Source organism: Erpetoichthys calabaricus, chromosome 6 (genome assembly GCF_900747795.2).
Source record: "Erpetoichthys calabaricus chromosome 6, fErpCal1.3, whole genome shotgun sequence".
Lineage (NCBI taxonomy): Eukaryota > Metazoa > Chordata > Cladistia > Polypteriformes > Polypteridae > Erpetoichthys > Erpetoichthys calabaricus.
In genome coordinates this window covers 70059366-70072358 of record NC_041399.2, presented here as the reverse complement: position 1 = coordinate 70072358, position 12993 = coordinate 70059366, and the positions used below count along the sequence as shown (strand labels likewise).

Sequence of the window (12993 nt, the reverse complement as noted above, 5' to 3'; positions counted from 1 at the left end):
TTGTATTGTGTAATCACTTGTATCAGTATACTTGAAACACTGCTGTTTTTATAGGGATTTTTTTTTCTTTTATTAAACTTCCTGTTGGAAGTAATAGTATGATATGCAGCAATGAAGAATCTATTAAAAAACAGAACAAATAGTATTTTTCTCAATTTAAAATTCATATTTCTTATCCTGAAATTTGAAAAAAATACATTTTAATACTGCCTACATGGAGGGGAAGCTCAAATTTCCTAATGACATTTTTAAGTTTCTGAATAGGCAGCTACAGGATTAGACAATTTAGCATGCAACATTTACTTTTAAAAAAGGTTCCTTATGTAAGCCTAATCTTTTCAAAACTCATCTGGAAAGTGGCAGGAAGCAAGAGAATACAAATAAAATAAGAAACTTCTACTACTGGTAAGATCACAAATAGAAATTCTTAATCAATGGTTTTAAGTTTCTTTCAGAAGATATATGGATTTTACATTTACATTGCACCCCCCCCTCACTACATTTTATATTTGTTTAAATATTTATAATGCATTACTTTCAACGGTTCATGCATAAGATTAACAGATGGAAAAAAGAAAAACAAATTACAGCAGTGAAGTATGTTCTTTATTTTTATTATAACAACTTCCACTCTTTTTGTTTAAAAAAAAAGTATTATGACACTGTGTAATAGGAAAAGTGACATTTAATAAAGTTAGTCTTTATAACAATAGTTAGTCTTTAGAAGCAAAACATTTTTTTGGAAGGCAATATTCAAACTAAATGCTGATTTCCTAAAAAAAAGCTAAATTAACTTCTCCAAATGGCAATAAACTATTCTTCACCATAAAGCAGAATCATTCTTGAAAATACATAATTTCTTGCTTGCTATTGTTTTGCTTTGATATTACTAATTGTACTGCTTGTTAGACTGTAAAGACTGAGTTGAACCTAACAGGATTTAAGCTTTTTATGGACAGGGCTTAGACAGCTATCCTACAGAATTTAGATAGACCACAGTGACTCTGCTTGCTATTTTAATCATGTGTTGACAGGATAACTATCTTGAGCACCCACTTTTGCAAATGCACAGATAACACCATAGGTTAGAACATTCTGCAATAGAGTAGTTAGAAGTAAAGTTTATGAGTTTAGGTAAAACGGAAGACAAAACAACCCTAAAAATAACTGTTAATCAATATCCAGCTACAATTAGAAAATCTGAGTTTAACATCAACCAGAAATTGCAAATGTTTTATTCTTCTGGCATATCTTGAGTAAGATATCAGTGTATAAAGAGAATGTTTCACCATATCTAGGATAAAGTGTCAGATTTTACTAAACCCACCAAAGCAGTGTCATTAATACAAGAAAAAAAGGTAAAGGTCTGAAATGAAGATTGACATTTGTGTACAAAATGTACAAAGTTAGGACAAGATCACCAGCTTGTGATGTGTCGGTTTTAATCATTTTTAAGGACGACCAAGTAAAAATAAATCTTTCTTGCTGGCTGTGACACAAAAAAAAACTGTCTAGTCACAGACTCTACTCCAGAGCATTATCACCCTCTCAGTCAGGAGATGCAGTTCAGTAATAAGTGAATGCACTACTAAAATTCATTAACAAAATCTTGATTAGATCCTGTGCTTAATCCAGGTGTTTAAAGAGGTTGTTTAGCATTACAACAGGGAATATTCAACACATCTTGCTATTTTGTTGTTTTAGAACTAAGAGTTGTGAATCTGTGAGAGGAGTTCATTCAAAGAATCTTCTCAAAAAAGACATTCCTGGCTATAGCAAAAGGAAATAGACCATGCATGTATTTTCATTGGTTTATTCTGAATATGACTCATCTTTATCTTTTCCAAAAGGCTGGCACCATTTCACAAACACAGAACCACTGGAACAGTTTCTTATTAGTGTATTAGGAGGTCTGATAACTGGTCTGCACATACTTGACAATTCTGCAACTGATTTTGTCCGGCCTATGAGATTTACCTGCATTTACTTGTTTTAAATGAGAACAGCACCAATAGTTAATTCAAAATCTGCAGCAACTTTTTAAACAAGAATGAGCAAAGACTACCAATACAACATTTGTATTAGAATTACAACAGAAACTATTCCGTTCATTTGTAAAAAAGTAATTGCTGAATGCACCCCACACCGGCCCAATTATTAAACAAGAGTTCTACTTTGTTTTAAAATGTTATTTTGCAGTTCACAATCTTTTTTGGCAAAGTTTTACTCTCACCTGCCCCACCCCCCATTTAAATAGTGTTCCTTCTTACTAGGCCTGGGCAATATATTGAATGCCACAATATGAACAATGTTTTTTATAATACATCATTTGAAAAAAAAAACTATTGTGATATATTAATTAAACATTAATTTAATTTGGCAACTGCAACATGTGACGTCAACAGCAGTGGGCAGATTTAGCAAGGCAACTTCAGACAAAGAAACATGACAGAAAGCACTACTGTAGATCTATGGTGTGTTAGGAAATTAGTTTTGACTTTGTTTAGTGCTAACATGTCATTTTATATAGCACTTTAAACAAGCATTGTCACAAAGGAGCTTTAAAAATATAATGTTGCATAAAAAAGAACAAATGCTATATATAGTATACAGAGTTCTTACATCATCTTGCACTTATTTTTTTGTTCCCTGGTTTCCCAGATAAGCTCCAGTGCTTCTGCCTCATTGTTTATGTTCCCTACCTGTCCTCTGATGGACTAGCTTTGAGTCTCTGCCTAGATCATGTCTTTTCTAACGATGATTTGGATTTTTTAGTTCTGAGTAAACAACATGTGCAAGGCCACCCCCGTTTCTGTCCCATTATTATAGTTACGTGAATTTTTCAGTTCTTACCGACTTTTTTTTTTTTTTTAAACAGTGCAGAATAGTTGGTTTTGTATACTGAGATATCACAGTGCGTTCGGTAGCATGATGCTGTTCAGTCATCGTTGCTTTGTGTAGCAGGCATGATCAGTGACGTGGTCAAAATGATCAATAATTTGGATCCCTCTGGGCTCAGTGGAAAATGTGGGCATTGTGACTAAAGCAGAAATGGGTAGTGCAGTCCAGAACGATTTAGTGCAAAAAACTGTTTGGAAATGGTGTGGCTACATACAGAACAAAAGACTGTTCAGTGTTCTACCCAGAAATTTTTTCCAACCGGGTGGCATGAAAAAGTATCCGGGTGGGGCGGGACAGGGAAATTTGGTGGTGGGGAAAATTAAATGTGCACTATTTTTATTAGTTAATTATTATTATTTTCCAATGCTCAATAGGACTTCCTTTTTTAAAGTTTGACACTTGTGCCAGAATATTTTTTATTAAATTTAAGAAGTATCCAATTCAGGATCCTGCAACCCTAACAAAAATTTTAAATAATTGTTATGACATAAACCAAGAGGCACAAGTATTGTCACTGTCGGGAAGAAAAGTGAAAACAATAAAAAAAAATGTAACAATATTCTTCAAAGCCAACTTGCATATGCAGTAGGTGTCTTCAGTTAAATATTTATTCTTCTTTTCTTCTTAGAAAGGAACAACCCATTTCTTTAGTGTTCCAACAGCTTTTCAGACAACGTTGTATGTGGCAACTCATTTTTTGCTAACCAATGCATGAATTTAAAGCTCCCACAAAGGCATCTCTCTGTAAGTTATTTAACACAGATCTTTCAATTTGACCGATTCCAGTTTGCTCTAGTACACACTTTCCTAAAAGGTCAGCAGAAGACTCAATGTGCGTTTTACTCTTTTCATGGTCCAGTAAGCTCTCTTTTCGAATTCTTGTGCATGGCACATTTACCCAAGGTAACTCCCTCTTTGGGGGGTGTTTGTTTGAATATTTCATGCACAATGAGCACCACATACTATTTTCTTTGACCATTAGCCAATCACAATCTTTAAACCATTGTTTGTTTATGCTGGATAAGCGATGCTTAGATTTATCAATTGGCAGAGTGTGTGCTGAAGAGATTCCCCCTGATGGACCAGCCTCTGCAATGTCTTTGTCTGAAATTGCCACATGAGGAGTTGATGCTGCACCTTCATTAGTTTGTGGCGTCTCTTTTCTGAAATAACGGAGCAGTGTTGTTTTCTGAACACTTTTTTTTTGCTCATGTTGGGAAAACGTTTGGAAAAAATTAAAAGTACCTATGAATAAGACTTTTGAGTGGGAAAGTGAGAGCCTGTTGGATATTCAGTGCACACCTGCACTATGGCAGGGCAAGATATGAACAAAAAAGGAATGGCAGATGGGTCACTTTAACAAAACTACGGAAGCATATTAGGGCCATGGTGAAGAAAAAAAAAAAATACGGGCACATTGAAGAAAAGAAAAAAAAAAAATATATGTCGAGAATAAAGTCGACATGTTGACTTTATTCTCGGCATTTCCACTTTATTCTGATAGTTTATTTTGCCATTAAAGTAGAATGTCGTAAATTAAACTTCATCTTAAAATCAATGTTTAATTTACTAGATTTTCTCAAACCCCGTCATAAGGTAGTGTAGTGCATTAAATGCTTTGTGGTAAGTGTTCCCTGACCGAGTTGTTAATCACTACGCACTTCTTAACCGGACTTCCTATTGCACTGAGGAGGTACCGGGAGGGATCGCCGCACAGAATACATTCACTTCATGATATAGCTGCTCTCTGAACATTTACAATGCTAAGATACATACTTGATATCATTTTCATGATGAAATGCATTAAAGCATGTATTAAACATGCACGGTAGTGTGGCAGTAGTGCTGCTCCCTCGCAGTAAGGGGTCCCCAGGTGTACGTTCAGTGTAGAGAACTTTATGGCAGGTGTGACGAAGTTCCAAAAAACTGGATGTATGAATGGGTATCACACAGGTTTAACTTAAAAATTGTGTAAATGTTGTGTTCGTGATCTGGTGGTCGGAGACACGAACACAGATGTTCTTCTGAGCAGGCTTTCTTTATTGCATGCGTACTGTCTCTATCTGACGTACCAAAACCCCAATTCCTATCCTTCCTTCTTCTTTCTCCACATAACCAATCACCACACAATAACACAAAGCATTTCATGCGCTACATAATTTATGACGGGGTTTGAGAAAATCTAGTAAAGTAAATATTCATTTTAAGATGAAGTTTAGCTTACGATGTTCTACTTTAACGACAAACTACGAGAATAAAGTCAACATGTCAACTTTAATCTCGAGATAAATAGCGAAAATAAAGTGGAAATGTCAACTTTATTCTCGACATAAGCTTAGCAGCACTACATAGACTGCACTGACACTGAGAACAGAGACGTCACTTCTTGACACCCTTTTTCTGATATCTGACAGGCTGGTTCCACGAGTCTTTTTTTATTTTATCAGTCCTCCTCTCGCCCGCCCACCTCCACATCCTCTTTGCTTGTGAAGTGCCGCTCTGCTCCGCTATTAGCATGTACAGCCTCCTCTCGCCTGCCCACCTCTCCATACTCCTTGCTACTTTAATTAAACTGCTCAGCACCCGCTATTACCATGTACACCCCCCTCTTGAAAGCCCACCACCCCATACTCTTTGCTTGTGAACTCTGCTCTGCCTCGTCCCTAGCTTTAGCACCTAGTGATCGGCAACATTCCGTCCCTCGCCTCTCCCCTCGCAACTTGCGATCCTACTTCTAAAATATTTGCCCACCTGTCTGCTCATCCCTTGCCAACTCTGGAGATCATTAGATCTGCGGCTGTCATCTTACAATGTCATGCGAGATGACAGCCGGGCGCTCAACTAAATTAGCCGGACGGAGCGCACGGCTAAAAGACACTAGGGAGAACACTGACTGGTATACGCAAACTTTGCAAGAAAGAAGTAGGAATGAAGACCGGCAACACGTCAAACCTATTCAATCACTTGGAGGAAAAAAAAAATAAACACATACAAAGTATGAAGAAGAATTTATTAAACTTCAGGAGGCCTCTGCTCAAAACCCAACAAAGCACAATGCCGCAAAACAAACTACACTGACAGCAACATTCTGTCATTGAATAACATATGAAAAGACAAGCCCCAAAGGAAATGAAAACTGCTGTAACATACCACATTGCAAAAGACATGGTTCCTAATGCTACGTCCAAAAAGGCGTTGCCTAATCTATATGATGAGGTGAAGGAGAAAATTTTGAATCAGCTTCAGAATGTAAGCCACTTTTCCAAAACATCAAATCTGTGAACTAGTCATACCATGCAACTGTACAGGAGTCTAACAGGCCATTTTATTGAGAACTGGGAGATGAACAGTGTCTGTCCTCAGACAGGCTATGCACCAGATGACCATACCAGAGTAACGATTGTGCTGGGGCTCAGATATGTGCAAAAACTTAAATGATGTGCAACAGGTTTGCATTACCACAGACAATGCTGCTAATTTGTTTAAAGCCATTGTTTTGAACAAATGGAACTACAGTGCTTTGGTCACTGGCAGCACCCAGTAAGTGGTTTGTGTGTGCACGTGCATGTAAAGTCGCTTGAATACTTGCTCTTGCCCTGCTTTATTTGTTCACAAAACATAGCTTAAAAATAAAAATGTTTCAAATACGCTCTTTTCAAGTTTTTTTTAAGTCAGTTAGTAACTAATTTACTATACTATTTAAAACTGGAAAAAATTAAATTCTCACTTAAGAGGATGTGTTCAAAACTTTAAAAAAATGATAAGACCTAATGAATCAAATGTTGGAATAAGCATTTATATCAGGGAAAAGGCCATTCTCGTTTCTTTGTGTTTTTTAAAAGGGTTGCTTGTGCTGTTGGCTCTCCTCATTCTCTCGGGCAAGGTCTGATTTCTGATCTATTAAGTTGGACTTGATTGTATGGAAATAAATAAAATTAAAATAAATTTAAATAAAATCAATAAAATAAAAAAACAGCTTAAAAATAAAAATGCTTCAATATTCAAATTTTTTTTTTTTATGGATGGCAAATCTACTAAAGTATTCAAAGCACCTGCTCCTACACTACCTAAGTACAGTCAGAGAACTGGCTTTCCTGCTTTAATGTTTTAATGCGTTTCTTGGGACAATGTGTATATTTTGTTTATGCCTGTACTATTATAAAGTAAATTATATAAAGTTATTACTGTGCAATTAGATTCATATAATTAAACAGAAGAACAATATAACTGAAATGGATAACTGGATAAGAAAAAGCATTGATGCATATTGTTTATCAACATTTGGTCCAAAAATATTGTGATATGAATTTTGAGCCATATCACCAAGACCCACTTCTGATTTAAAAATAAAATTGTTCTAAATCAGTAGTTATCTGGAGTTCATGTTTTGGGTGAGGTTTATTCTTTATTTTTAACGTTTACATCTTTACAATAATTTAATGTGCCCAAAAATATTTGTGAAGACTGGCATCAGACACAAAAGGAGTCCACAACCCCAAAATGCAAAAGACTTATCAAAAAAAAAAAATGGCTGGAGGTCACAAACAGAAAAAGAAAATCCAAAAAAGGCAAATGTAAGAACAGTAACAATAGAAACTATGAATAGGATGGGAGGGACCAGGGGTTGAAGGCAGTCATAGGTAAATTCTAGGAGTTGGCATCCCATCCAATTCGAGACAACCAAGAAATCAACAAACAACACAATGTTTGATATTGTCAACTTGTTGAGGCAAGTAATCTTTAATCTAAGTCCCAGTTAACAATTTAATGTTACAACAAAGCACCAGATTGATACACTAAATGAGTTGTGCTACTTCTTGTTGACAAACATAAACACTCAAACATATCTGCACTTTCCTTGCTTTAGTCCATCTTCTCAAGATTAATCCTCTCTAAAATTACAGCTGAATTGGAATCCATTACTGCTGGCTAGATTTCTTTAATTCAATCTGGATTAATGTTGTCTCTGTGTGTACACTAAATAAATGTGAAGATTAGTAATTGTAGCATATATATTAAAATAATAAAAACATATTTAAAACATTAGAAAGAATTTGATATAGAAGGTGCACAAAACTCTCAAACTAGGCAACAATGAAAACATACCAATGGGAAATTTTTTATTTCTCAAACCAAGATCATAAAATCTAAAATACATTTGTCTATACTACACAAAAAATGGCATCCACATTAGTTGAGAAATTGCAACTTTCAAGAGCAGGGCCTTTTAAAGATATTTTAAAGGGCAAAGATGACCACAATAATTAACATTTTTGAGTACATACCCAGTCTGACTGCAGTTCCGATATGGCAGTACTGAAAAGACACTACAGAAGGATCTTCGACCACTGATAAGAACTATCCTACAAAATAAAATTAAAGGTAATAAATTTAAAATCTCACTTATGAATATAAAACCTGAAATTCCGCTCTATACACATTTGCTTACGTTGAATGCTTTGGAAACTACTTAGTGAAGGTGGTTTTTGTAACAGGAGCAATATAAAACAGAAAAGGACTGATCTGTTTCTTGGCTAGCAATCACCAATAGCTAAAATCATCAAATCATACAGTCTTTTACTGCCACTTATTTTCACATTGAACAAGTATTCATGCAGTTATTTCAACCTTTTACTCTCCTGTATTATCCTATTCTAAACTCTGTTAGACAACAGTCCATCTACTCTGCCTGCAAATTTTCACATTTTAAAAAATAAGACACCAATGTTTTTTTTGATTTCATGTAAAAGCCTGTTACCTAAACCCTTCATCACTAAACTGCCACTGCATTCAAACAATTTATTTTCTTAAAACATATTAGAATATTCTATGTATTATTAAAAAAAAATGTAGCGGGATCAAACAACAAAAACACAAGATACATATCCTTCAATTTTCCAAGCCTCAACCAGTTCAGGTTAACTGGGATCAGGAACCTATCCCAGCAGGTTTGGGTACATTATGGGAGAAATAGCTGGACATGGTGCGAGTCTATTGCATGGTACATTCTTGTAAACACTGACACTCTCCCTGGGCCAGTTCAAAGTTGCCAATTAATTTGAAACAAAAATCTTTAAAATGGGGAAAAGAATACCAGATTACATGGAGAGGGAAGAAAAAAAAATCTCTTACAGACCTTGGGAGAAAATGAAAACTTCCAAATGGACAAATAAGGAGTTGGGGATTCAAGGTTAGTATCCTGGATATGTGAGAAAACATCACCATACCCCCATGATACAATAAATTCACATTATATATACACCAATGCTAGACATACAGAACAAATCCACAAACCTTTCTGCAAAGACAGACACATTTTCTAAAGCTGAAACTTTATGAAACTAGGAGCTGTTAAATATGCAATGGTCTTGGACATTAGAATCAATCTTAAAATTAATGTTAATCGCATCATTCTTGCAGAGGTTGGAACGCTCTGTGAAACTAACTTATGATTTAGAAGGTCCCACAGTAGCACATTATTAAGTGATTAACATAAAGGTTATTTAAATGGATAAATCAAAAGCCTAGATTGAAACTGCAGTATGACTTCATGCATGCTTATGTACGCCTTCCTAGAGATATTTACAACTATGTGGGCTGGAAATACATGCTGGTGTTGGAGTTACCCCTGAGAAATTGGTCTAAGGTTAGGGGCCAGACAAAGAATAGTCCATTATTGTCACTCATGAATATTTTAATTGGGACTTTTTACTTAGCAGGGACCTGCTCCACAGAATGTTGCTCACCAGCAAGTGCCTAATGGGTGGGTAACCATATAATCCAGTTGAGATCCATGAAGCCCCTTGCTACCCATAAAAAAAAAAAAAAAAGAGTGCTGGCTAAGTACAAAGCCAGTTAGGTGACGGACAAGAGTGGGATGGCTTTTGTCATGGCTAGTTTTACTCTCTCTTTTTCAATGTCTCAGAGAAGTTTTATATATTTGTTAATTTTAGGTTGAACAGTTCTTAGTGGTCTGGAAGTAGAGCAGTTAAGTGGGCGACAGCGTAAGGGTTCATTAATACGGGGGAATACAAACAGTGCGATTGGAGTGTTTTTAAGTAAGGAATAAGTATTGCAAACAAGGAGAACAGACAGAAAATTAAAGTTAACCTCATAGAAGGACAAACAGCAGGCAGTTGAATGGGAGAATATTACAGAAGCTTAAGGGGCCAGAATCTGTAAAACAGCTGAAGCAGTTCTATAATCAAATTTCTTTGGCTTAAAATTTTTTTAGTTTGACCATTTAGGTTAAATCATTTAATTTTAATTGATAAAAAGAAAAAAAAAAACGAAAAAAAAACTTAAGGTAGTTTTAGTAATCCTAAATTAAGTTTTAATAATGAGGCCAGTGCAAAGCGGGTCCTGTTTAATGCTGGACTTTTTAGATAATGGCTTGGAGTAGCCAGTCGTCTAGGAGGGCTGCATCTGTTGGAGATGCCACGTGATACAGCACCACAAGCTCAGGGTCGTTGAACCTGAAGGAGACGTTGGCTGGCCCTCGTTGAATTGACAGAACTGGCCCAAGTGTCCTTTAGAGAGAGATAGTGTACACCCAAAAGGTGGCACGGAAAGGAGATCTCAGACCAGACAGTTAGAGATAGGTGGGTCATGGTTACAAGGTGTAAAGTAAAGGGTCCACACTGTCCGGGGGCATCAACCCCAGAATTACAAATGTCAAACCATTTTCAGGTCCTTGCGGAGCTAGACGGTGTTGTTTGATGATTCTGAGGTGGTAAACAGGGATGGAGAGCCCCAATGGGCCACCTCAAAACTAGTTCCCAGAAACAGAGAGGTAGTGATAGTTAGGGACTCCATCATTAGGGGGATTGAAACTCAGGTTTGCTCCAGAGACAGAGAGTATCGCACGATGTGTTGCTTTCCGGGTGTACAGGTGGGAGACCTCCATGGAAAGATGGATAGGCTCTTGGCTAGGGCAGTGATGGATACAGTTTTCATTGTTCATGTTGGAACAAATGACATACATAAGGGTAGTCTATCAGTTCTGTGATCCAATTTCAAAGAGTCAGGTGCCAGGCTGAGGAGCAGAACTGACAAGGTAGTCTTCTCTGAAGATCTGCCTGTGCCACACACCAGTCCATGTAAGACTGAGGAAATTAGAAGGCTTAATGCGTGGCTCAAGTCTTGCTGCAGGGTAGAAGGGTATAGGTTTATGGGGCACTGGGACTCCTTTTGGAACAGATGGGAACTGTTTTGACGTGACCGGTTACATCTGAACTGGAGGGGCACCAATGTATTGCGTAGGAATAAGTAAGTCGAGGCTTCTTTATACTAGGGAATGGGGGTTCAGGAATTTTAAGACAAGTCAGGTTTAGTATAGGAGTAACATTAAAAATAGCTTGCTTTATTGATAGAAGTATAAAAAAAATAAGGCAAGTGAGTTGGAGTTGTATGTAGCAGAGCATAATTATGATATTATAGCAATAATGGAAACCTGGCTAAATAACAAAAATGAGGATGAGTATAACATAGAGGAACACATATTTTTTTAGGATGGATAGAGAGAACCAAAAAGGAGGTGGGGTTGCTGTTTATGTCAAACAGAATTTAAATGCAAATCCTCCTTAGTTGGATGATGAGACCCCTCTTAGTGAGGACATGTGGCTTTGCCTCGAAAGCATTCAGGAATGAGGCCTTATATTATGTGTTATATAGTCTATATTTGTTATAGACCACCCAATGCAGACAGCAATTTTAACACACATCTTTTTTGTAATATTAAAAAGGCAGGTTTACAGGGAATAATATAGTCATGGGGGACTTTAATTATCCAAATATTAACTGGGATAACCTTGCAAATAGCAGAGCACAAGAGTAGGAGTTTTAAGAAGTAATCAGTAACTGTTTTTTAACACAGTAGATAGATAGATAGATAGATAGATAGTATGTTAAAGCACCAACATGGGGTGAAGCCAGTCTGGATTTAGTATTTTGTAATAATCAGGATAGAATTGAGAGTGTAGAGGTGATTGAACCACTAAGGTCAAGTGACCATAATATAATACAATTCTCAGTATTTTGTAACAGTGCAGATACAAAGACTAAAACTATTAAGTTTAACTTTGGTAGGGCAAATTTTGAGCAGATGCGGCAATGTCTAAGTAGGATAGACTTGGATAAGCTTTTAAAGGTAGAGACAGTCGAGGAACAGTGGAATAGGTTTAAAAATATTTTACATGTAATGCAGGACAGTTACATACCAAAATTTGGAATTAATAGGAAATTAAGTTGCAAAGGAAGAAACAGCTGTATATGATGTTTAAGAATAATAACTCCAAGGTGAATTGTTGGGCATATAAGAAATTGAGGGCAACCGTTAAGAAGGATATTAGGAAGGCTAAAGACAGTTGTAGAGGAATATAGTAGATAAGGGGAAAGATGACCCCAAAGTGATTCTTTTTAGTAATAAAAGAACAGTCAAGGAGGAGGTGAAGTGTGTCAGGAATAGTAAAGGGGAATTAAAAAAAATACAAGCAGTGAAACAGCGGATGCTCTAAACTTGCATTTTTCTGAGGTCTTCCCAACTGAAGAATTGGATAACCTTCCAATGGTAAATGGGACTACTAAGGAGGTTCCAAGTAATTTAGAAACTGTAGAGGGAGAAATACTGCTCAGATTAAACAGGCTGAAATCAAACAAATCACCAGGAAAGATATTATCTACCCTCAAATTCTTAAGGAGGCTAGCAAATACATATATAAACCCTGGAAAATAGCAAATATTATCCCATTATATAAAAAGGGTGACTGGGCAGATTCAAACAACTATAGGCAAGTAAGCTTAAAGTGCATCACAGGAAAATTCATGGAAGGAATTATTAACAATAAGATTGAGCATATGACAAGTACAGGAGTTTTTCTGAATAGTCAGCATGGGTTCAGAAGAGGAAAGTTGTGTTTTATCAACTTGCTGGAATTGTGTGAGTAAGCAACAAAAAGATATGATCAAAGTGGAGCATATGATATTTATCATCTTGATTTTTAGAAAGCATTTGATAAGGTGGCACATGAGAGGTTAAGAATCAAACTAAAAGAAGTGGGAGTTCAGGGTGATGTTTGTAGATGGGTGCAGAAT

At 36.3% G+C, this 12993-nt stretch overlaps 2 protein-coding genes across 2 annotated transcripts in view; both read right to left on the bottom strand.

Annotated features, from left to right (window-relative positions):
- cables1 (Cdk5 and Abl enzyme substrate 1) overlaps positions 1-12993 on the bottom strand; it is a 94213-nt gene that overhangs the window by 46003 nt on the left and 35217 nt on the right. The window contains exon 4 of the mRNA XM_028803672.2: positions 8187-8264. Coding sequence (XP_028659505.1) covers positions 8187-8264 — 78 coding nt within the window. The remainder of the gene's footprint in view (positions 1-8186; positions 8265-12993) is intronic.
- The window catches only part of gata6 (GATA binding protein 6), a 584947-nt gene continuing 579926 nt past the window's right edge, over positions 7973-12993 (bottom strand). Inside the window, exon 8 of the transcript XR_007935263.1 lies at positions 7973-7985. The gene's annotated coding sequence lies outside the window, so the exon portion shown is untranslated. The remainder of the gene's footprint in view (positions 7986-12993) is intronic.